We start from the raw sequence: 26,234 nt of genomic DNA on the forward strand, positions 1-26,234 counted from the left end.
TGATGACACAAGCAAGGAAAGTAACACTCAGAGACAGTGTTGGATAGATCAGGAAAGGGAGGAAGTGCCCGTTCACCACCGGAGAGGTAGGAGTGACACAACGACCCCCCTCTCCTGTTTGGCTGTGCCTTTATTTGCAACAAATAGGAGAAGTAGCCAATCACAAAAGGACTCGGACAATGTGTTTTCTTCAATGACAAAAGAGACTCTTCAAGCAGGCCTTATCAGTTTTAGGTAAGAAGCAACCTGCTGTCCAAGCAGGCCTTATCTGTTTTGGGTAAGAAATTCCTGTCCCCCGGAATTTGGAATTTGCGGATGTGAGTGATATACATCCCACCTGAAATGGGGGACTTCCTGAGTTAAAATCTTTACAATATCGCCAAGATCCGCCCTTTCCTCTCCACCCAAACGGCTACCTTACTGCTACGGGCTCTCGTTATATCCCGGCTAGACTACTGTGTCGGCCTTCTCTCTGAGCTCCCTTCCTCCTCTCTCGCCCCGCTCCGGTCTATTCTTCACTCCGCTGCCCGGCTCATCTTCCCGCAGAAACGATCTGGGCCTGTCACTCCCCTTCTTAAACACCTCCAGTGGTTGCCTATCGACCTCCGCGCCAAACAAAAACTCCTCACTCTAGGCTTCGAGGCTCTCCATCACCTTGCCCCTTCCTACCTCTCCTCCCTTCTCACTTTCTACCGCCCACCCCGCACGCTCCACTCCTCCGCCGCCCACCTCCTCGCCGTCCCTCAGTGTCGCCTATCCCACCGTCGACCCCCGGGCCACATCCTCCCGCAGTCCCGGAACGCCCTCCCTCCTCGCCTCCGCCAAACCGATTCTCTTCCCCTCTTCAAAACCCTACTTAAAACTCACCTCCTGCAAGAGGCCTTCCCAGACTGAGCTCCTCTTCTCCCTCTACTTCCTCTACCCCCCTTCACCTCTCTGCAGCTTAACCCTCTTTTCCCCTCCTTTCCCTCTGCTCCTCCCCCTCTCCCTTCCCATCCCCACAGCACCGTACTCGTCCGCTCAACTGTATATATTTCCATTACCCTATTTATTTTGTTAATGAAATGTACATCGCCTCAATTCTATTTAGTGCCATTGTTTTTACGAGATGTTCTTCCCCTTGACTCTATTTATTGCCATTGTTCTCGTCTGTCCGTCTCCCCCGATTAGACTGTAAGCCCATCAAACGGCAGGGACTGTCTCTATCTGTTGCCGACTTGTTCATTCCAAGCACTTAGTACAGTGCTCTGCACATAGTAAGCGCTCAATAAATACTATTGAATGAATGAATGAATGAATGAATAAAAACAGAGTCATTTAGATCAAGAGCTGCTATGCTCAGAATGCTGTTTTTAACCCCACCATTATTATCAGTACGGTATTTTTTATGGTATTTGTTAAGCACTTACTATGTGCCAGGCACTGTACTAAGCACTGGGGTAGATACAAGATCTTCAGGCTGGAAACATTCCATGTCCTAAAGAGGGCTCACGTTTTACAGATAAGGTAACTGAGAAACCGAGAAGTTAAGCTACCTGCCCAAGGTCACACAGCAGACAAGTGGCAGAGCCAGGATTAGAACACAGGTCCTCTGACTCTCAGGTCTATGTTCTTAGTAATAATGATGATTAGGGTATTAGTTAAGCACTTACTATGTGCCAGGCACTGTACTAAGCACTGGGGTAGATACAAGATCATCAGGCTGGAAATATTCCATATTCTAAAGAGGGCTCACGTTTTACAGATAAGGTAACTGAGACACCGAGAAGTTAAGCTACCTGCCCAAGGTCACACAGCAGACAAGTGGCAGAGTCAGGATTAGAACACAGGTCCTCTGATTCTCAGGCCTATGTTCTTAATAATAATAATAATTAGGGTATTTGTTAAGCACTTACTACATGCCAAGCACTGTTCTAATCACTAGGGTGGATATAAGGTAATCAGGTTGTCCCATGTGGGGCTCAAAGACTTAATCCCTACTTTATAGATAAGGAGATGGAGGCCCAGAGAAGTGAAGTGATTTGCCCAAGCTTACACAACAGACAAGTAGGGGAGCCGGGATTAGAACCTGTGACCTTCTGCCTCCCAGGCCTTGACCCCCATCTGCTATGCCATGCTGCTTGTCATGCTGATTATATGCCTGTCCTACTCTACTTATTTTGGGGACCATTTGTGAGACAGGGATCACATCTTCGTTGTTTATCTTGCATCTAACCCTACATTCTCAGCACAAAGGAAGCATTTAATACATTCAACACGAATCAAAACAGCACCACCATTCAATACCCTCCTTCATGGAGCTCTCAGGCCATCTGTCGATTAGATTGTAAACCCGTCATTGGGCAGGGATTGTCTCTATCTGTTGCTGAATTGTACATTTCAAGAGCTTCGTACAGTGCTCTGCACATAGTAAGCGCTCAGTAAATACTATTGAATGAATGAATCTGTCCATCCTGAAGGATTCTCCCCACCAGCTTTAGGATCTTTGAGCTATCCATTCAGGAACCTCATAATCTCTGGTCCTCACAGGTCCTAGCCCCAGATATGGAGTGATGCTCTCTGGGTTTTCAAACAATCAATAGGTGGAATTATTGAGTGTTTGCCATTTGAGAGCACTATACTAAACACTGGGGAGAGTATAGTCCCACAGAGTTGAAAGACACATTTCCTGCCCACAAGGAGCTTACAGTCTATAGTGGGAGAGTAATATAAATTATGGATAGGGCAAATAGAGTGTAAGGATATGTATACTGGAAGCTTCTTGGGGGCAGGGAACGAGTCTACCGACTCTGTTATATTTTACTCCCCCAAGGGCTTAGTATAGTGCTCTTCACACAGTAAGCGCTCAATAAATATTATTGCTGATCTTTACCCAGAGCTGTGGGGCTTTGGGTGGGGTGATTTTGACTTTGGGATGTTACAGGGCCTTCAGAGGGTAGCAGAATGCTCCTAAAGTTAGGAAGGGCAGCCCTTCCTCTCCACCTGAAACATCCCGAGGGCGCATCACCGGCCACTTGTCTGCTATGTGACCTTGGACAAGTCACTTTACTTCTCTGTGCCTCAGTTACCTCATCTGTAAAATGGGGATTAAGACAGTGAGCCCCACTTGGGACAGAGACTGTGTCCAACCTGATTTCCTCGTATCTACCCCAGAGCTTAGTACAGTGCTTGGTACATAGTAAGCGCTTAACAAGTACCATAATTATTATTAAGTGTTTGACCAACAGTAAGTGCTTAACATATAAATCACTGGAATACAATGACACAGACCATGGATGCAGCCATGATGGAAAAGGCCTGACATAAAACCATGAAAAATAGATAGTGCCAGAGCCAACCGATGGCCAAGGCAGGGTGAGATCAAGGTCTCCCAAGTCCCACCACTGTCAGAAAAATATATTGCAAAATCCACCTGCAGTTTCCTGATATCAAGGGATCACGGAGCCTAGTCCAATTACCTTATACTTGGAAAATGGCAACAACCTCCTGCTAGACTCCCCACCTCTAGCCTTAACCCCGTTCCCATTTGAAATCTAAATGCAGTTAGAATCGTTTTCCTCAAGCATCTTTCTGATTATATAATGTCTCCTCAGAAGCTCCAAGTAACTCCCAGTTGTTACCTAAATCAAGCCCATAATTCCAGCCCAAGACCATCCATCCATGGTCATTGTTACTTGCATCAAACTCGACTATTCACCATTCCCTTCACTTGATCCTCCCCCTCTGACCCATGTTACACACCATTCCCTTTACCTGGACTGCTCCTCTTCTTCATCTTCACCAAATCATACCCCTTCCCACTGCCAGGGACCTTCTAAAAACTCCCCCGCTTGATAAAGTCTTCCATGTCTTTGGTCACCCTAATTTTCCAGGAGCCCTTGGGTAAAGAAAACAAATCACAGTTTTAACGTGGCAAGGCTGAGGCCAACCTCTCCAAACCCAGGCCTTGTCCAAACCATTCACTGGTGACAGGATTGGAAAAGGAGTCATAAATCACTATTCAATCAGAAGGATCCTTTCGTATCCATTGGAGAGCTTCTGGAATCAAAACAGCCCCATCCTTTTAGGTGGAAGGGGGAGGTCCGGATGGAGAGGACTATTTTGTCAAGAAATTGGTTTTTGAAAATGTCAGTGAAATGTACTGGCCGATATTTAATCTGTGGCAGATTTCCGCGACAGACCTGCACTTTAGAAATGTTTCTTTCTAACGGACTTCTAATCCTGGCTCTGTCCACTCATCTGCTCTGTGACCTTGAGCAAGTCGCTTAATTTCTCTTTGTGTCAGTTCCCTCATTTGCAAAATGTGAGCTCCATGTGGGACCTGATTTTCTTTTATCTACCCCAGTGCTTAGTACAGTGCTTGCCACATACTAAGCCCTTAACAAATACCGCAATTATTAAGAACTTTTGTGTTTTTACACAGGGAAAACCTGTTCTAGGTATATAAAAAATCCAAAAAAAAGCAGAGATCTTCCCACGTGGACCCAGCCCCAACCCTCTCCTTACCTGTATCCTGCTCTGATTCTAAATGGCAGCGGGAGGGTGTCTTCACTTCTCTCCTTCCCACCAGCTCCGAGGAAATGAGGTCCCAGGAACAAGTGCACACTCACCTCTTCCTTTCGCCTCTCCCCTGCCACTCGCACCTCAGCGCATCCCTACCCTCTCAAGCTTAGTGGCCTGTTGCTAAGTACCATTAAAGGAGGGGCCTCCAGGCAAGACTTTACCTCCAGGGTCCCCAGAGGACTTGTTCTGCCCCAGGTCTGTTTGTGCATTTGTTATTCTTCACCAATGAAACTGTAATATCCTCAACAGTCAGGACTATGCGTTTCCCTCAACTAAAATGAACTCAGTATCTGCTCCAGGGATCAGCCTGGAAGTGGTACTCGGAATGATTGACCGGCTGATTCCTGCAGTTGATGAATAATAATAATGATAATGATAATTTTCATTATGGTATTTGTTAAACACTTACTATGGGCCAAACACTGTTCTAAGCACTGGAGTAGATACAAAGTAATCAGTCCCTGTCCTACATGGGGCTCACAGTCTTAATCCCCATTTTACAGATGAGGTAACTGAGGTCCAGAGAATTCAATTCAATCATATTTACTGAGCGCTTATTGTGTGCAGAGCACTGAACTAAGTGCTTGGAAAGTACAAGTAGGCAACAAATAGAGACAATCCCTACCCAACAATGGGTTCACAGTCTAGAAGGGGGGAGACAGACAACATAACAAAACTGAACAAGTAAACAGGCATCAATAGCATCATTATAAATAGAATTATAGATGTATACACATCATTAATAAAATAAATAGAATAATAAATATGTACATACATACACAAGTGCTATTGGGTGGGGAAGGGTATAGGGCAGAGAGAGGGAGTCGAAATGATGGGGAGGAGAGGAGGAGCAGAGGAAAAAGGGGGCTTAGTCTGGTGAAGTGACTTGCCCATGGTCACAGAGCAGACAAGTGGCAGAGCAGGGATTAGAACCCACTGCCTCTGACTCCCAAGCCTGTGCTCTTCTCTTACTGCAAGCTTCTCTAGACTGTAAGTTCATCGTAGGCGGTGAATGTGTCTGCTTGTGGTTATATTGTACACTCCCAAGTGTTCAGTACAGGATTCTGCACACTGTAAATGCTCAATCAATATGACTGAACGAAGGAATGGATTCTCAAGCTGGATAATGGTTTCTTTTCCCATGTCTAGGACAATGCAGTCAGTCAGCTGTACTTAGTGAGTGTTACTGTGTACAGAGCACCATACTAAGAGCTTGAAAAAATACAACAGACATTTTTATTCCTGGGGGAATGTAGGGAAGTGTCATCGTCACCACACCTCTTAGCTGATGACTGCCATCTCTCCTCTTTCCTCTCGGTGCTGTCAGAGCTTTTTTCAAACACTGCCATCTGGACCGAAACCTGCTACAGAGTGGCTAGACTGTAGATTCCTAATGGGCAAGGAACATGTCTGCTAATTCTGTTGTATGGTACTCTCTCAAGCACTTAGTACAGTGTTCTGAACATAGTAAGCGCTCAGTAAATACCACTGATTGATAGTTGGAAAAACTATTTAATGAAGATCTCTGAACGCAGAGCCCTGTAATAAGCCCTTGGAAAGCTCAGCAGAAGCATGACACGCACGTTCTTTTCACAGTGACGATCAAAGAGTTTTGGGTTTTAGTCATATCTTAACTGAGATTCATTCATTCAATAGTATTTATTGAGCGCTTACTATGTGCAGAGCACTGTACTAAGCGCTTGGAATGTACAATTCGGCAACAGAGACAATCCCTTCCCAGTGACGGGCTCACAGTCTAACCGGGGGAGACAGACAGGAAAGCAAAACAGAACAAAACGAAAACAAATATCAAAATAAATAGATTCAAGGAGATATACACCTTATTAACAAAATAAATAAGGTAATAAATTATATATATAGTTCTTTAGTTTTGTTTAATCTGGTTCTGATAAGGAGATGAAATTAAGGGGTAGTTGCTGTGGATTCTAAACTCCTTTTATTCATTCAATCGTATTTATTGAGTGCTTACTTTGTGCAGAGCACTGTTCTAAGTGCTTGGAAAGTACAATTTGGCGAAAGATAGAAACAATCTCTACCCAACAAGGGGCTCACAGTCTAGAAGGGGGAGACAGACAATAAAACAAAACAAGTAGACAGGCATCACAGGGATGGTGTCCACCCTCTCCATTGCATTGAAGTCTTCCAAGCCCATAGTACAGTGGTCCACACACCAAAAGCACTCAATAAACACTTCGATTGATTCCTTGATTTAATTGGCTGATTGATTCCCTACCCCCAAGAGGCTTAAACTCTCACAAGCCCGTTAAGGACAGGGAACGTGTGCGCTAATTCTGTTGTATTGTACTCTCCTGAACGCGTAATACAGTGTTCTGCATGCAGTAAGCGCTCAATAAATACCACCGATTGCTTGATAAGGTAGACAGACAAAGAAAGAGTGTCCGGAAGGAAGGGAGATTATGAGGCTCCGCATTGCTGAGGCAGCAGCCTTGAGGAGGAGGAGCAGCTGAGCGATGAAAAGGAAAATGATGCCGTGACCATCGTGGGGTGAGGAGAGGAGAGGAAGGTTGGGGTTGTGAGGGAAGGGGTGGGGGGATGAGGTGATGAGGTGGCAAAAGATAAGGTTGGAGAAGCAGCATGGCTTAGTGGAAAGAGCCCTGTTTGGGAGTCAGAGGATGTGGGTTCTAATCCCGAGTCTGCCACTTGTCTGCTGTGTGACCTTGGGCAAGTCACTTCACTTCTCTGTGCCTCAGTTACCTCATCAGTTACCTCATCCCTTCCCCTCTGCTCCCCCTCCCCACCCCCTGCTCCTCTCCCTCCCCCCTTCCCCTCAGCACTGTCCTCATTTGTATATATTATTACCCTATTTATTCTGTTAATGAGATGTACATCCCCTTGATTCTATTTATCATGATAATGTTGTCTTGTTTTTGTTTTGTCCTGTTTTGCTTTGCTGCCTGTCTCCCCCGATTAGACTGTGAGCCCATCATTGGGCAGGGGTTGTCTCTATCTGTTGCTGAATTGGACATTCCAAGCGCTTAGTACAGTGCTCTGCACCTAGTAAGTGCTCAATAAATACTATTGAATGAATGAATGAATAAAATAGGGATTAAGACTGTGAGGCCCATGTGGGGCAACCTAATTACCTTGTATCGATCCCAGCGCCAGTGGTTTGTCTTACATGGAGGGAGAGGGAGTTCCAGGCCAGAGGAAGGACATTAGCAAGGGGGTTAGTGGTGAGATAGGCAAGATCTAGGTACAGTGAGTAAGTTGGTGTTGGAAGAGCAGAGTGCAGATTGAGCTGTTGCCGAATTGTACATTCCAAACTTTTAGTACAGTGCTCTGCACATAGTAAGCGCTCAATAAATACTATTTAAAAAAAGATATCAATGGGATATGATAGGGGCAGTTGAGCTGATTAATAATAACGTTGGTATTTGTTAAGTACTTACTATGTGCAGAGCACTGTTCTAAGCACTGGGTTAGTTACAGAGTAATCAGGTTGTCCCATGTGAGACAGCTTGTCAGCTGTGTGACGGTGGGCAAGTCACTTCACTTCTCTGTGCCTCAGTTCCCTCATCTGTTAAATGGGGATGAAGACTGTGAGCCCCACGTGGGACAACCTGATTCCCCTGTGTCTACCCCAGCGCTTAGAACAGTGCTCTGCACATAGTAAGTGCTTAACAAATGCCAACATTAATATTATTACTATGTGAGGCTTACAGTCTTAATCCCCATTTTACAGATGAGGTAAATGAGGCACAGAGAAGTTAAGTGACTTGCCCACAGTCACACAGCTGACAAGTGGCAGAGCCGAGAGTCAAACCCATGACCTCTGACTCCCAAGCCCGGGCTCTTTCCACTGAGCCACGTTGCTTCCCTCTTTAGAGCTGATGGTGAGGAGTTTGATGCGGCAGTGGATGAGCAACCACTGGAGGTTCTTAAGGAGTGAAAGGTGGGAACTGACTTTTTTTTAGAAAAATGATCTGGGCACCAGAGAGAAGAAGCAACTAGAATACAGAGAGGCAGGGAGGTAAGCAAGGATGCTGATGCAATCGTCAAGAGGCGATACAATAATCCATCACAATTTTTTTAGCACTTACTATGTGCAGAACACTGCACTCAGCGCTTGGGGGAGTACAGTATAACAGAGTTTGTAGATATATTCCCTGTTTGAGGTTACAGCGTAGAGGGGGATAAGTGCTTGTTTCAGTGTAGAATGGTTTGGTTGGAGAGGAAAGATGGGCTTTATTGACGCTGTGAAGATATAATTGGAGATAATACTAAGGTTAGGGGTTTGTGAGACCAGGAGGATAGCTGTGCTGTCTATGGTTATAGGAAGATAGAAGGAGGGTAGGAAGGGACGATGAGGAGGACTGTTTTGAACATGCTAAGTTTGAGGTGTCAGTGGAACATCCAAGTAGAGATGTCCTGGAGGCAGGAGGAGATGCGAAACTCCGGAGAAGGAGAGAGGTCAGGGCTGGAGAGGTAGACTTGGGCATCATTCAATCATGCAATCGTTTATTGAGCGCTTACTATATGCAGAGCACTGTACTAAGCGCTTGGAATGTACAATCTGGCAACAGATAGAGACAATCCCTGCGGAATCATCCGCATAGAGAGGGTAATTGAAGTTGTGGGAGCTAATGAGTTCTCCAAGGGATTGGGTGTAGATGGAGACTAGAAGGGGATGCAGAACTGAGCCTTGAGGAATTCTCGCAGTCAGAGGATGGGAGGCAGAGGAAGTGCCTGTGAAAGGCCGAGAAGGAGAATAAGAGATTGGAGGAGAACCAGGAGAGGTCAATGTCAGCGAAGCCGAGGTTACACAATACAGGGCTCTGCACACAGTAAGCGCTCAATAAATACGATTGAATGAGTGAATGTTTCCAGAAGACCAATTGGTGCATAATCACCTTATAAACTAGAGGGGGTCAAAAGGGTGAGCTACAGGGGTGTTGACAAAAAACTAACAGGGCCGGAGAAAACATTTGAAGGACACAATAAAGCAGAATCTCCAACAATGCGACAGTGCAGGTGAAAACTGGGAGACAACTATCGAGTTCAGCTTTGCAAATTACGCCAAGATTCAAACAGATTTTTTGGTGGAAGCTTTGAGGTTTGCAAAATAATAATAATAATAATGTTGGTATTTGTTAAGCACTTAGGATGTGCTGAGCCCTGTTCTAAGCGCTGGGGTAGATACAAGGTAATCAGGTTGTCCCACGTGAGGCTCATAGTCTTAATTCCCATTTCACAGATGAGGTAACTGAGGTACCGAGAAGTTAAGTGACTTGCCCAAAGTCACCGAACTGACAGGCAGCAGAGCCGGGATTAGAACCCATGACCTCTGACTCCTAAGTCCGTACTCTTTCCACTGAGCCACACTGCTTGGCAAAAGTGAAATTGCACCAAGAGCTGTAAACAACAGCACAGAAGATGCAGAAAGGCGTTCAGGGCTGCAGGATCCACATTAGCCTTTCTAATTTGACTTGCCATGATACTTGCAATGATAGAGAAGCAGCGTGGCTCAGTGGAAAGAGCCAAGGCTTGGGAGTCAGAGGTTATGGGTTCGAATCCCTGCTCTGCCACTAGTCAACTGTGTGATTGTGGGCAAGTCACTTAACTTCTCTGTGCCTATGTTACCTCATCTGTAAAATGGGAACTAATTGTGAGCCTCACGTGGGACATCCTGATTACCCTATATTCATTCATTCATTCATTCAATAGTATTTATTGAGCGCTTACTATGTGCAGAGCACTGTACTAAGCACTTGGAATGAACAAGTCGGCAACATATAGAGACGGTCCCTGCCGTTTGACGGGCTTATGGTCTAATTGGGGGAGACGGACAGACGAGAACGATGGCGATAAATAGAGTCGAGGGGAAGAACATCTCGTAAAAACAATGGCAACTAAATAGAATCGAGGCGATGTACATTTCATTAACAAAATAAGTAGGGTAATGAAAATATATACAGTCGAGCGGACGAGTACAGTGCTGAGGGGATGGGAAGGGAGGGGGGAGGAGCAGAGGGAAATGGGGGGAAAAGAGGGTTAAGCTGCGGAGAGGTGAAGAGGGGGTGGTAGAGGGAGTAGAGGGAGAAGGGGAGCTCAGTGTGGGAAGGCCTCTTGGAGGAGGTGAGTTTTAAGTAGGGTTTTGAAGAGGGGAAGAGAATCAGTTTGGGGGAGGGGAGGAGGGAGGGCGTTCCGGGACCACGGGAGGATGTGGCCCGGGGGTCGACGGCGGGATAGGTGAGACCGAGGGACGGTAAGGAGGTGGGCGGCGGAGGAGCGGAGCGTGCGGTGTGGGCGGTGGAAAGAGAGAAGGGAGGAGAGGTAGGAAGGGGCAAGGTGACGTAGAGCCTTGAAGCCTAGAGTGAGGAGTTTCTGTTTGGAGCGGAGGTTGATAGGCAACCACTGGAGGTGTTTAAGAAGGGGAGTGACATGACCAGAGCGTTTCTGCAGGAAGATGAGCCGGGCAGCGGAGTGAAGAATAGACCGGAGCGGGGCGAGAGAGGAGGAAGGGAGATGAGAGAGAAGGCTGACACGGTAGTCTAGCCGGGATATAACGAGAGCCCGTAGCAGTAAGGTAGCCGTTTGGGTGGAGAGGAAAGGGCGGATCTTGGCGATATTGTAAAGGTGAGACCGGCAGGTCTCGGTAACGGATAGGACGCGTGGGGTGAACGAGAGAGACGAGTCAAGGATGACACCGAGATCGCGGGCCCGGGAGACGGGAAGGACGGTCGTGCCGTCCACGGTGATAGGGAAGTCCGGGAGAGGACCGGGTTCGGGAGGGAAGATGAGGAGCTCGGTCTCGCTCACGTTGAGTTTTAGGTGGCAGGCCGACAAACAGGGGGAGACGTCCCGGAGGCGGGAGGAGATGCGAGCCTGAAGGGAGGGGGAGAGGACAGGGGCGGAGATGTAGATCTGCGTGTCATCTGCGTAGAGATGGTAGTCAAAGCCGTGAGAGCGAATGAGTTCACCAAGGGAGTGAGTGTAAATGGAGAACAGAAGAGGGCCAAGAACTGACCCTTGAGGAACTCCAAAAGTTAGAGGACGGGAAGGGGAGGAGGCGCCAGCGAAGGAGACCGAGAATCTACCCCAGCGCTTAGAACAGTGCTCTGCACATAGTAAGCACTTAACAAATACCAAAATTATTATTATTATTACTTAACTTTCCCTAGCAGTGGCATCAATTCATTCATTAATTCAATCATATTTATTGAGCGCTTACTGTACTAAGCACTTGGAATGTACAATTTGGCAACGGATAGAGACAATCCCGGCCCAACAATGGGCTCACAGTCTAAAAGGGGCAGACAGAGAGCAAAACAAAACGAGTAGTCAGGCCTCAATGCCATCAAAATAAACAGAATCATAGATATATAGACATCATTAGTAAAATAGAGAAATAATATATACAAATATGCACAAATGCTGTGGGGAGGGGGTAGAGCAGAGGGAGGGAGTAGGGGAAATGGGGAGGGGGGAAAAGAAGGGGCAGAGAGAAAGGGAGGGCTCAGTCTGGGAAGACCTCCTGGAGGAGGTGAGCTCTCAGTAGGGCTTTGAAGAGGGGAAGAGAGTTAGTCTGTTGGAGGTGAGGAGGGAGGGCATTCCAGGCCAGAGGTAGGACATGGGCCAGGGGTGGACGGCGGGACAAGCAAGAACGAGGCACAGTGAGGGATGAGTGGTGGCAGAGGAGCGGAGTGTACGGGCTGGGCTGGAGAAGGAGAGAAGGGAGGTGAGGTAGGAGGGGGCAAGGGGATGGACAGCTTTGAAGCCAAAAGTGAGGAGTTTTTGCTTCATGCGAAGGTTGATAGGCAACCACTGAGATTTTTGAGGAGGGGAGTGACATGCCCAGAGCATTTCTGTAGAAAGACAATCTGGGCAGCGGACTGAAGTACAGACTGAAGTGGGGAGAGACAGGAGGATGGGAGAACAGAAAGGAGGCTGATGCAGTCATCCAGGCAGGATAGGATGAGTGATTGTACTAACATGGTAGTGGTTTGGATGGAGACGAAAGGGTGGATGTTGGTGATATTACGAAGGTGAGACTGGCAGGTGTTGGTGACAGATTGGATGTGTGGGGTGAATGAGAGAGCAGAGTCAAAGATGACACCGAGGTTGCGGGCTTGTGAGATGGGAAGCTCACCTCCTCCAAGGGGCCTTCCCAGACTGAGCTCCCTCCTTTTTCCCTCTGCTCCCTCTACCCCCCCTTCACCTCTCCACAGCTAAACCCTCTTCTCCCCCCTTTCCCTCTCCTCCTCCCCCTCCCCCGTCCCACCCTCTCCGCACCGTACTTGTCCGCTCAACTGTATATATCTTCATCACCCTATTTATCTTGTTTGTTTAATGAGATGTACATCACCCTGATTCTATTTATTTGCCATTGTTTTTATGAGATGTTCTTCCCCTTGACTCTATTGCCATTGTTCTCGTCTGCCTGTCTCCCCCGATTAGACTGTAAGCCCATCAAAGGGCAGGGACTGTCTCTATCTGTTGCCGACGTTTATGTTCCAAGCTCTTAGTACAGTGCTCTGCACATAGTAAGCGCTCAATAAATACTATTGAATGAATGAATGGGAAGGATGGTAGTGCCGTCCACAGTGACAGAGAAGTCAGAGAGAAGATAGGGTTTGGGAGGGAAGATGAGCTCAGTCTTGGACATGTTGAGTTTTAGGTGATGGGCGAACATCCAGGGGGAGATATCCTGAAGGCAGGAGGAGAAACGAGCCTGGAGGGGGAGAGAACAGGGGTGGAGATGTAGATTTGGGTGTCATCTGCGTAGAGATGATACTTGAAACTGCGAAGGAAACTGAGAATGAACAGCCAGAGAGATGAGGAGAACCAGGAGAGGATGGAGTCTGTGAAGTTGAGGTTGGATGTGTTGAGGAGGAGAAGGACCGTGTCAAAGGCAGATGAGAGGTCGAGGAAGATTAGGAAAGAGTAGGAGCCATTGGATTTGGCAAGAAGGAGGTCATTGGTGACCTATGAGAGGGAAGTTTTGGTGGAGTGGAGGGGACGGAAGCCAGATTGGGAGGGGGTCCAGGAGAGTTGGAGTTGAGGAAGGGAGGAGGGAAGGAGCGATAGATTTTATAAGATGAGCTGGAATGGGGTCCGAAGCACAGGTAGAGGGGGTGGCATTTGCGAGGAGGGAAGAGATCTCCTCTGAAGATACTACTGGGAAGGATGGGAAAGTTGAGGAGAGGGTTGAGAGCGGGGGGGATGGAGAAGGGGGAGGGGTGATTTGGGGAGCTCAGACCTAATGGTGTTAATTCTGAGGGAGCCAGAGTGACTACAGCTCGCCAGTACTGGGTGAAATGGTTTGTGAACAAACACGTGGCAACAGGCTGAGAGAGAAAGTTTTCCTTAATGGAGGGCTTTATAAGGACATCATCTCCATGTTAAAGAACTGGGTGGTATAGATTGAGGCACCTATATTTCTATCTCCATACATATATATAATAATAATAAATGACGATATTTGTTAAGCACTTACTGTGCCAAGCACTGTTCTAAATGTTAGGTATATATATATATATATTTATGTAATTACCTGCACACTCACACCCAAACCACTCTTTCTAAAACAGTATATGGTTAAGAGGGAGTGAATGTATAAATCACTGAAGATAAATGGGAGATTCAAGTTAACTAGTGGAAGTGTATTTTAGTCATTCATTAATCCTGAAGATATTTGTATTTTAGTATTATCTCCTTTTAGAAGCCCAGTTCTAGTCCCCAGAAGCCTGAACCCTTGGAGAACTCATTCACTCCCATGGCTTCAAGTACCACCTCCATGTAGATGATACCCAAATCTACATCTCCAGCCTGAATCTCTCTCTCTCTCTCTGCAGTCTCACATTTCCTCCTGCCTTCAAGACATTTCTACTTGGGCGTCCTCCTGTCACCCCATGCTTAACACGTCCAAAACAGAATTCCTTATTTTCCCACCCAAACCTTGTCCTCCCCATAACTTTCCCATCACTGTTGACGGCACCATCACCCTTCCTGTCTCACAAGCCCCCAACCGCGGCATCATCCTTGACTCCTCTCATTCCACTCTAATTCTCCTCTCATTTGAGAAGCAGCCTGGAACCGTGGAGAGAGCATAGGCTTAGGAGTCAGAGGATGTGGGTTCTAATCCTGGCTCCACCACTTGTCAATTGTGTGACCTTGGGCAAGCCACTTCTCTGTGCCTCAGTTACCTCTGTAAAATGGGGATCAAGACTGTGAGCCCCACGTGGGACAACCCGCTTACCTTGTACCTACCCCAGTGCTTAGAATAGTGCTTGGCACATAGTGAGTGCTTAACAAATACCATATTATACATTATATATTCACCACTTATATTCAATCCATCCCTAAATCCTGTCGCTTCGACCTTCTCAAAACGCTGCTAAAATCCGCCTTTTCCTCTTCATCCAAAGTGATTAATCTAATCACTTACCCTATCACACCTTGATTACTCTATCAGACTCCTTGCTGACCACCCAGACTCCTGCCTCCCTCCACTCCAGTCCATGCTTCACTCTGCTGCCCAGATCATTTTTCTAGAAAAATGTTCAGGACACGTTTCCTCACTCTTCAAGAAACTCCAGTGGTTGCCCATCCACCTCCCCATCAAATATGAACTCCTCACCACCGGCTTTAAAGCACTCAATGTCCTTGGCCCCTCCTACTTCACCTTCCTATTTTCCTATAACCCAACCCGGAAACTTCACTCGTTTAGTGTGACTGTGGGCAAGTCACTTAACTTCTCTGTGCCTCAGTTCCCTCATCTGTAAAATGGGGATTAAGACTGAGCCTCATGTGGGACAACCTGATGACCCTGTATCTACCCCAGCGTTTGGAACAGTGCTCTGCACATAGTAAGCGCTTAACAAATACCAACATTATTATTAATGCCCACCTTCTCACTGTTCTTCAATCTCGTCTATCTCGCTGTCAACCTTTCGTCCACGTCCTGCCTCCGGCCTGGAATGCCCTCCCTCCTCATATCTGACAATTACTCTCCCCCACTTCAAAGCCTTTTTGAAGGCATATCTCCTCCAAGAGACCTTCCCCGACTAAGCCCTCCTTTCCTCTTCTCCCACTCCCTTCTGCATCACCTTGACCTGCTTCCTTTATTCATCTCCCCTCCCATCCCCACAGCACTTATATACATATCTGTAATTTATTTAATGTCTGTCTCCCGCTCTAGGCTGTAAGCTTGTTGTGGGCAGGGAATGTGCCAGTTAACTATTATATTGTACTCTCCCAAGCACACAGTAGAGTGCTCTGCACAGAATAAGTACTCCATAAATACGACTGACTGGCCAGTCTCATGAAAGATCCTGAATTTCCCTACTCCTCCCCTCACCTCCGCCCCCGAAAAATCCAAAACCCACCAGATATAAATATACAGTTCTTCTCTTGAAGAACAATGGGGTTTTCTAAGTTTAGTATTGTGTAAGTTTATTGTAAATATTTAACTCTAAAGAGTGTAAGTAGAGAATGACTCATGAAAAATCCAAAATAATGACAGAGCAGCTACAAGGTTAGCTCAATTTAATAAATGACGACACCATCACTAAAACCATGACAAAGTTCAATATTTCCAGATAACTGGAGGGTCAAACCTTTTATGAGTTAATTATTAGGCTGTTTTCCAGTCAAAGTTCCTTTCATTCTGCTCTGTATTCTGCAGCGGGTATTGGCACCTGCCAACTAGATCTCATAATGGGATCCTCCAAATTGGCACTAAAAAAAGGCTCTTAAAAATCTCACAACTCTCAAAAATATCCATAACACAAAGAAGAGAAATAATTCCCCTCAATTCCTATCAGATAAGGTGCTTTACCCAGACTATGAGGACAGTAAATACAGTGACCATGAAGAAGGAAGATGAACTTTAATAAGTGGAAAGCCTACAGAGTTTAGTAACTCATAAAAACATTCCTAATTGACAAAGGTTTAAATCAAGAATGTTCTACATTCTAGGCTCAAGTCAACTTTTTAGTGACTAAACAGAATCGCGGCAATCATCTTTTTAATAACTGGACAAAATCGACATGGCAAGGAAACAATTTATTTTACAAGTAGAAATTAAAATGGACCATTACAGTTCCGCTTCGCGATCGACCGAGCGTCTTGCATCGCCCGTGCTTATCGTGATACCGCAGGTAAGGAGCAGTCGCCGGAAAGGCCGCTGGCTCTATTGAGCCAGGACGGTGGAGACGGCTCTCCAGTGCACGGCGGGGTTGCCCGGAAACGCTCTCCCTTTCAGATGGCTGCTTTCCCAGTAACCGTGAGATTTACACCGCATCCCACCGTCCGCCCAAAGAGGAAGGTTTCAGCTGGATCTGCCTCAGGGAAGCTGAGTCACCACGATCCATCTCCCTTCGCGTGACCCCTTCTCCCAGAGAAGTTTCGTCCCCTTACAGGACGTTCTTTGCAATAGCGTTCAAGGCCCTGACTTTGGCCACATCAGTTACCTTTAACGAATATTCCGAGTGGGAGAGTGCCGCTCCCATGGCAACACAAGTGTTTCTGTAAAAAAGAAATCATAAACGGACCGATTACGCTCTAAATCTTACAAGACTGCGGTGACCAGTTATGAGCAGCTCTCCTATAGCGCCCTTGTACAGGCACACTGCTTAGTTAGTCGTGGTGTTTATTAAGTGCTTACTAAGTGCCAAACACTGTGTTGAGTACTGAGTTAGATACAAGAGGATCTGATCAGCCAGTCTCAGTCCCATATGGAGCTCCCAATCTAAGAAGTAGGGAGAATTCATCTAGAGGATGAATGTCTGCTAAGTCGGTTGTATTATACTTGCCCTACCGCTTACTAGTAAGCATTCAAAAAATGCCACCGACTGATCGACAGAGGATTGAAATAGCTCTTCGTTTGGCGGTCCTGAGAATGGGGAGCTGGCCGGATTAGATTAATTTTGGGGGGTGATCAGTAGGGTGGCTCTCAAAAAGCTTTTCAGCAATCAAAAGTATTGGGCGATTACTGTGCGGAGCACACACAAATCATAATTGTGCTTTTTAAGTGTTACTATGTGCCAGGCGCTGTACCTAGTGCCAGGGTAGATACGAGATAATCAGGTGAGCACGGTCCCCGTCCCACGGATGGCTCACAATCTACATAGGAAGGAGAACAGATCTTGAAACCCCCCATTTTACAGATAAGGAAATTGAACTATTGAGAAGTTAAATGACTTGGGCAAGAACACACAACGGGCAAGTGGTGGAGTGGGTCACCCAGGTCTGTGTTCTTTCCACTAGGCCATGCTGCTTCTCTCACCATATTATCTTATTCCATGAGATTGGCCCCAAATGGTGATCACTAACCCTCTCTCACACTAGATATCTGAATATCTAATAATAATAATGTTAACAAGTACCATAATAAAACAGTGTTCCACACACAGTAAGCATTCAATAAATACCAATGAATAATAATTATTATTATGGTACTTGTTAAGGGCTTACTATATGCCAAGCTCTGTTCTAAGTCCTGGGGTAGGTACAAGTTAATCAGACTGGACACAGTCCCTGTCCCACATGGGGCTAGCACTCTTAATCCCCATTTTACAGACAAGGTAACTGAGGCCAGAGAAGTGAAGTGAGCTCTATCCATTAGTCCACGCTGCTTCTCCCAGCATTTTTCCCTCATCTCTGATTCCCTCATCTCATCACCCTTAATCCCGGTGTCAGATCCAGGAGCACCATGACCTAGTGGAAAGAGCCTGGGCCTGGGAGCCAGAGGACCTGCGTTCTAATCCCCACTCCTCCACTTGCCTGCTATGTGACCTGGGGCAAATTGTTGAAGAAACTGCGTGGCCTAGTAGACAGAGCAAGGGCCTGGGAGTCAGAAGGATCTGGGTTCTAATCCTGGCTCCGCCACTTGCCTGCTGTATGATATTGGGCAGGTCACTTCACTTCTCCGTATCTCAGTTTCCTCATCTGTAAAATGGGGATTAAAACTGTGAGCTCCTGATTTGCTTGTATCCACCCAACGCTTAGTACAATGCCTGGCAAATAGTAAGTGCCACAATTATTATTATCACTGAACTTTTCTGTGCCTCAGTTTCCTCAACTGCAAAATGGTGATTCAATACCTGTTCTCCCTCCTAACAGACTGTGAGGCCCATGTGGGACAGGGACTGCAAATGGCCTAATTAGCTTGTATCTACCACAAAGGTTAGAATAGTGTTTGACACATAGTAAGCACTTAACAAAGGCCATTTTAAAAAAAGCATTTATCTCTGTATTTTCATTTTATTTTCTTCACTCTTCACAAGTTCCACTGTCTTGGCCCAGGAAAGGAGGGCTCTGGGGCAACTTAATTACCTTGAACTTCTCTTCTGGCTAATGCAAAGGAAAGGGAGAAGTCGACTGTGTGTTCACACTGGGCTTGTCCCGACATATTTTGCTTCCCCTCCCCACCTCCCACCTCCTTTCATCACCTACAACTGGCACTTCCAAATCAAAACCCTTTTAATCAACCATACTCTGTACAGAATAAGGGTAAATGCATTCTTAACAAATGTGTACAGACCACATAAGAATACAATGGGGCTATCAAGAGAATGCAGGGATTATTCTGCTCCACAGCCTCACACCACATTTAGTTTCTCAGAGAACCGACCACTGGTTCAGAGGAAGAGGGTGTCTTACTCAATGACAACTTTCTCTCTACTTTCTACTATCAAAGATTCTACTCTGACCACCATAAAGAGCCACGCATGCATTTCACCAAGTGGACACTCAATAAATACTGATAATACTGCTAAAAACAATTTTTTCCTTACCCGCAGGGCTTGCTGCAGGTCACACTGACTCTGGAACAGTCTATTGGAAAAAGTATCCCATGATATGATCATTCAGGATACAACACATTTTTGAGGATTATATTATAGATATACTGTGGGATATACCTGGATTTACTTCATAGGGATCTTGTGGGGATGAATGAATACGTGGTGCCATAGTTCAAAGTCAGGACAGAAGAAAAGTAGCATGGAACAATATCAAGGTTGGAGGGATATAGAAATGATCCTTGAGGAAAAGGAGGGAAAAAACTACAGCACTCCGCCAGAACAGCCTCCATTCCCTGGACATTTTCCCTACTCTAGGATATACAACAGAATGGACAGCTACTGAGGTGGGGGAGGTACGTGTCTGTGGGGTGCCCGCACGCACACACACACACACTCTGCAAGAGATTCATGCTCCATCCTTTCCTGGGCCAAGACAATGGAACTTGTGGCGATTGAAGAAAATAAAATGAAAATCCAGAGAGAAATGATTTGTTAAAAATGGCATTTGATAAGTGCTTACTATGTGAGATGGGAAGTTGGGTAGATACAAGCTAATCAGACTTCTCACACAGCCCCAACCTTCCATAGACAAGAAACCCTGTCACAGATTTCCATAGTGCTTTCCACCCACCTTCCATAAAAACACCACGTGCTAAACTTCACTCGACTCCAGCTTCCTCCTCTCCCTTACCACCCAGCCCTCAGGTGAATTTCAATTGCTGTCCCTCTAACTGGTGACTTGCACAGCAGTTTAGAAAAAATAAAAGGAATCTAAGCAAATATCTTTTGCTTCCTAATAGCCGTAACGTTCTCCGATGCCTCAGAGGGGGATATTTAGATTGACATTTTGTGTACTATATTCCATATCTCAGTTTTTCTTAAAAAGTCTAGGCTGAGTCTAAGGACCTTAAATCCATGGTTTAGCTTCCTCATGTAGGCCTCCCTGACTACCCTAGGAGTTCACATGACTAAGCGGATTCCTCGGGTAATAATAATTGTGGCATTTGTTAAGCGCTTATTATGTGCAGAGCACTGTTCTAAGCGCTGGGGTAGATACAGGGTAATCAGCTCCCACGTGGAGCTCACATTTTTTAATCCCCATTTTTACAGATGAGGTAACTGAGGCCCAGAGAAGTTAAGTGACTTACCAAGGTCACACAGCAGACAAGTGGCGGAGTTGGAATTAGAACCCACAACCTCTGACTCCCAAGCCCGTGCTCTTTCCACTAAGCCACGCTCCTCCCTTCCTCTCATCATCAGCGTGAATGGATCTGGGGGCCCATCCTGGGTCACCCAGGACAGGGTTAATGGGCTGGGCATAAGCGATGGGGTGACAGAAAAGCCAGACATGTTCCCCGTAAACTAGGGGAACTGATGTTAGGATCCCTAGGCTGAGTTCAGAGGCAGAACTCCTGCCTCTACTAATGTTCACCACATCTATATGATTCACCTAGAGCTGCCTCGCCTTCATTAGACTTAAGCGAAAAAATATGGGGTAAAAACTATCCTCTCTATAGAGAAAATCAGTTAAGACAAAACAAATTGCCTGGTGTGGATCTGATAAGTGACTTACCCGGTAGGTCGGTTTATAACCATCTTACTCCTTGGAAGTGGGGCACAAAGCTGAAATCAACTCGTACGATGTGGTATTTATTGCTATTGTTTTTGTCTGTCTGTCTCCCCCAATTAGACTGTAGGCCCATCAAAGGGCAGGGCCTGTCTCTATCTGTTACCGATTTGTACATTCCAAGCGCTTAGTACAGTGCTCTGCACATAGTAAGCGCTCAATAAATACTATTGAATGAACTGAATGGTATTTGTGCCCAACTCTCACTCTTCCCCACCAAAAGTTAGAGTGGTTCATTACCTGAACTTCATCCCTGAGTCTCTGGCAGAGCGGGCAGAACAGTGGAACTCGGCAGCACCTGAGCCTTCAAGGATTCGCTGCAGATTTCTCTCTGTTATTCCACCTCCTGATGGACAGAATTCATTCCCACCTCAGTGAAGTACCATTCATGAAAGAGTCACTTGCTCAAAATGGAATCCAGTCATGACTACCACTTGCTTCGCTTGATTTTTTCCAATTGTTTTACATTTAGTTTCTCGCTCCAGTCCCGGATTCCCAATTTGGAATTTTCCTTGGATTCAAAATGAATTTTCCCATTTACAGAGGCTAGAATTCTGTTCACCATCCTTGCCCCTCACACACTTCTTGGAGGCCTGCTATTGCTATTACATCACTAATAATATTTCTTAATAAACTGAGACGGGAAGCTGAATGGCCTAAGGGCACAGGTGATAAATACCTGCCGCCTCTAACCTTCTGGGCAGAGAACTAGACTTGCAGCAGCCGGCTAAAGGTCGCCTCTGTCCGGAGCATGAGAAGGCCGCTCTGCGTGCACCGAGTGAGGAGCCGTGGGATGGGTGAGTGTCCCGTCCTGCTGAGCGCTCGTGGGGTTGGAAGCCAGACGCTTCGCCGTGGGTATGTAACGTTTAAATGGATTTGAAGTCTAAGTGGGTGCCTCCCGAGTGGGACGTGAACAGGTTGAAAGCTAGCCGCCTCACCAACTGCCAGTAACCATAAGTGGGTAACGCATAACTGGGTTTAACGCATAAGTGTATGTAACTCGTAAGTGTACGTAACTCATTAGTGTTTAACGCATAAGTGTATTTAACGCAAAGGTGGATTCCTCCTGGGTGGGGCGAGCACATGGTAGGAGCCAGCCGCCTCACCACGTTGTGAGTAAATCATAAGTGGGCTCGGGTGTCCGGCCACACGCAAGTAACATACCAGTGTATTTCTCCCAAAAGGGATGGCTGATTTGTCGCGTTTCAATAATTAATTAAATTCACCCCGCGGAATAAATTCTATACAAAACTCAGGTTTTCCATCCCTGGCCTCTCTCTCTCTCTCTCTCTCTCGTCGCGCCGATTCCCAAAGAACCTGTCCCTGGCGACAGGTGACAAATAGTAATAAAAATTGTGGTATTTGTTAAGTACTTACTATGTGCGAGGTACTGTACTAAGTGCTGGGGTGTATACAAGCAAATCAGGTTGGACACGGTCCCTGTCCCAAGTGAGGCTCACAGTCTCAACCTCCATTTTACAGCTGAGGTAACTTAGGCACAGAGAAGTGACTTGCCCAAGGCCACACACAGCAGACAAGTGGTGGGGCAGGGATTCGAACCCATGGCCTTCTGTCTTCCAAGCCTATGCTCTATCCACCACCACCACCACTTTCCCAGGCGCTTAGTACAGTGCTCTGCACCCAGTAAGCACTTATAAATAAGACTGAATGAATGAATGAAAAAATGAAAAAAAATCCCTTTTTCCTTCATGCATCCTCCACTCCAGTAGGGAATGATTGGTGGTTCTTTGGGAGAGAGGGGTGGCCACCGTTTCTAGCCCATAAAGAAACCAGCTTCGGTGCCCGGGGCCCGCAGGATATTTTCCTGCCTCACAAAGTGGTACTAGCAGTAGTAGCGATAATAATTAATGTGCAGAGCACCGTACTAAGCACTAGGGGAAAGATACATGGATGAAAATAAGACATGGCCCCTGGTCCTCAAGAGGCTCACAACCTAAAAATAAGGAAGGGGTGGGGAGCGGTTGGCCACCCCTCCGATCCCTTTGTTTCCCTTCCCTTCTCCCTCTAATTATGGGCCTTTTTCTGACCCTATGCCACTCTTCTTTTGCCTTTCTCCCTGACTTTTGTGACTGGCTTTTAATTTCCTAAATATAGACTACTTTCAAACAACATGGAAGTTAAAATACTGTAAGAGGGTATGAAACCCAATCAGTCTCAATGGCCTATGCAAAAATACATGGCAAACATTAAAAAATCAATCACTGCCCTTTCCTTAACCTCGAATGCCCCCTTCGCTTGCTAGGCCTCCTTCTCCCCAACTTTTCCAATCCACCTGGTCCTGCTCCTGCCTTACCTAGGTTCCAGCTAGCAAAACAAATAACTACAAACACACATACCTGGCATTACCACAATCCTGTTCTTTGCCTGAAAAAAAAAAATACAGTATAAATATCCCGTCAACCTTTATCCAAGATGGTAAGAACCCAAGATATAATTTCCCAAATTTTATTTCCAACCAAACCCCTACTCTAGAAACTGGTTCTGCACTGGCTCCTTTCCTACTTTCTATTTATTGCCCCCCGCTGCCTCTCAGGTTGTTATTTTTGTTTCTCCCCAGCTAACCCTCTAACTATAGTTCATTCTTGACTCCACCAGCTCCAATTCACCCCTTGGCAGGAGATACCTTTACCCACTGAATCTGCCGGATCAGGAGTCTAACTCACAAGGTAGCAGCTTAGATAAAGAAAAAAATTTGGTTCAGTATTTCATATCATCAACATCATAAGCTATCTCCCTCAAAAGTTTTTAGTTAATTGCCGTGTTTCTTTGGAGTTCAGGGACATACAAAAATGGCACTGAAATAATTCTAAAAATAAATTGGCCCCGAAGATACAAACAGGACCATGAACTTAAATCCTCTCTCCTCCCTTAAATCCGCTCACTATATTCCCCAAGCTGATTTTCAGTAATTCGCTAATTTTCAGTAATTAGAGCTGCCTGACAAATTTAATAATGTTCTTTTGAAAGACAGAATCAATCTATCAAAGGGATTTATGGAGCGACGAGGAGAGCACAAAATAACAGAGTTGGTAGTCGCATTCCCTGCCTACAAGGAACTTGCAGTCCAGAGGGGGAGACAGAATATAAATAAATTATGGCTATGTACATAAGCACTATGGGGCTGAAGGCGGGGTAAATATCAAGTACAGATTCAAGTGCATAGGCGATGTAGACGAGAGAGGGAATAGGGGAAAAGAGGGTTTAACTGGGGAAGACCTCCTGGAGGAGATATGATTTTAATCAGGTGGGGGAGTGGAGATCTGCACACCGTGTCCAGAATAACCAAAAGATAAATGAAGGGATGGATACCCATTAATACTAAAAATAATAATTATAATGATGGCGGTATTCATTAAGCTCTTACTACGTGCTAACCACTGTATTAGGGGCTGGGGGGAGACAAAATAATCAATCCCTGTCCCAGGGGGTGCTCGCAGCTTAAAGGGGAGGGAGAATGAGTATTTAATCCCCATTTTGCAGTTGAGAAAACTGAGGCATAGAGAAATTAAATGACCTTCTCAAGGTCACCCACAGCAGAGAAATGGCAGAGCCAGGATTAGAAGCCAGGGCCCCCGACTCCCAGGCCCGTGGTCTTCCCACTAGGCCGCAATGCTTCCCTTACCTGTTCCGTGAGTCGCTTTATGAGGGGAAGCCCTTCCAGTGCAGAGCTGTCACACCCACTAGTCAGCACTCGCTCGAACCCCAGGGTGATAAGGGTTTCTAGAGCCATCACAGGATCGTGGACCATGTCAAAGGCTGCAAACACAGATCAATATTACAATTTCCTGACTTGGGGGTAATGAAATAATAATGTTGTATCAAAAGCTTGAGCAAAACGGTCAAAAAATGCCGGGCATCCTCCGGAAATGTATAGAAATCGACCACAACGGTTGCAATGAGGGAATTGTGCAAATAACTCACCTCGGTGGAAGGTGACGGGCAGAGGCCGGCAAACTGCTGTGAAGAGAAAGGAAGGTCGCACGGTAAACAGACAAGACAGTTGGCAGGAGTGATTTTCTGGAGAGCATTCTGAATGGTGGGAAGCCACTTTCTATCCGCCGTAGGCATTTCCTAGTCCCTTTACTAAACAGTCAAGATGACACTCATAGCCGGGCCTTTCTTTGATTATCAAGGGTCCCAACTTTCTTTCATTTATCCCTTCAAGTAAAGGATGTATTCTTGCATAACTCTTGCCTTTCCTTTCAAGATGAAAGCGATGGTGGACAGCTTAGAAACTGAGGTACCTTTCTCAGGGCTTCATATTTTGAGATAACTCTCTTAGGGACAACCTAAATTGAGATACCATCACACCCAGAGGCCTTGAGGTTCTAATTTCATCAAACACTGGAGAGAGAAATTCATATTTCCCCTTGACAGGTTCTTTATCTCCGGTACAGCCTATTCCATGGGAAACCACCTAAGCCACATAAAGAATTTGCTGACAGTCTGCTGCCAACTCCCCAAAACTTTCAGAGTCGTTTACAATTTGGGATGGAGTTTAAATACAATATGGATTTTGGTGTCTAAAAATATTATCTGGAGTTATAATCAGGTTTCATTACTCTTTTTTAAAAAATATGGGTCAAGACGGATTTTAATTTTCACGCGACATCTGTCTGACAAAATTTTTCAGAAATTTTCTACACCAAGCTCGGAAAAACAAAACAACGACAGGGAGGATGACCTGAGACCAAGTGGGCCCTGAAAAGTAATTCAGAAACTTAGTCCTTTCTAGTGTTTGAAGGCAGGCAAATGGCTAAACTAGCCCTCAGCTACCTCTTGGCACACATGGCAACACAAAGCAAACTTGCTTCATTTAGGAAAGCAGACTTTAAAACTTCACAAAAGCCCAACCCTGGTTTTGAGGGGAGACTTCATTGCAGACCATGAAGAACGTTGACATTCCACAAGAAGAAAGCTAACATTGATCACGGGTAACAATTACCCAAGGAAACCCCACACTCCTTAGGAAATGTTAATTTCCTGTAACCCAGGCAAAAAGAAAAAGTGCACAACGCATTTAAAAGTGAATGGACCTTCCAAATATCAAATTCAAAAATACAAATAAATTCTCTGGCTGTAGGTGGAGATGTTGACTTAAATCAAGTGAAAATCAACATAAATTCACTTGGATACTGAAAGTGTTACCAAAAAACTTAACAAAATTTTGAAAAAATTAAATTGGAGGGGGAAGTCTTAGGGTCCCGATTTTTAATCAGGGGAGGCTGAAATTA

At 45.8% G+C, this 26,234-nt stretch overlaps 1 protein-coding gene and 1 long non-coding RNA gene across 10 annotated transcripts in view; one reads left to right on the top strand and one right to left on the bottom strand.

Moving 5' to 3' along the window:
• Positions 1-17,119, top strand: LOC114810234. The gene is made up of 2 exons (XR_003757958.2): positions 1-234; positions 16,525-17,119. It is a non-coding gene; the product is annotated as an uncharacterized LOC114810234 (long non-coding RNA).
• The window catches only part of CUTC (cutC copper transporter), a 27,426-nt gene continuing 17,784 nt past the window's right edge, over positions 16,593-26,234 (bottom strand). For 8 of the 9 annotated variants that reach the window (XM_039911600.1, XM_029061192.1, XM_029061199.1 and 5 more), the window contains 5 exons: positions 24,922-24,957; positions 24,623-24,756; positions 23,337-23,364; positions 21,220-21,325; positions 16,593-17,073 (listed from right to left, as the gene is read on the bottom strand). In XM_039911600.1, the coding sequence (XP_039767534.1) occupies positions 16,962-17,073; positions 21,220-21,325; positions 23,337-23,364; positions 24,623-24,756; positions 24,922-24,957 (416 nt within the window). In that variant the 3' untranslated portion in view covers positions 16,593-16,961. The remainder of the gene's footprint in view (positions 17,074-21,219; positions 21,326-23,336; positions 23,365-24,622; positions 24,757-24,921; positions 24,958-26,234) is intronic. The other variant, XM_029061197.1, reaches the window with a different exon arrangement.

Source organism: Ornithorhynchus anatinus, chromosome 3, assembly GCF_004115215.2.
Source record: "Ornithorhynchus anatinus isolate Pmale09 chromosome 3, mOrnAna1.pri.v4, whole genome shotgun sequence".
Classification (NCBI taxonomy): Eukaryota; Metazoa; Chordata; class Mammalia; order Monotremata; family Ornithorhynchidae; genus Ornithorhynchus; species Ornithorhynchus anatinus.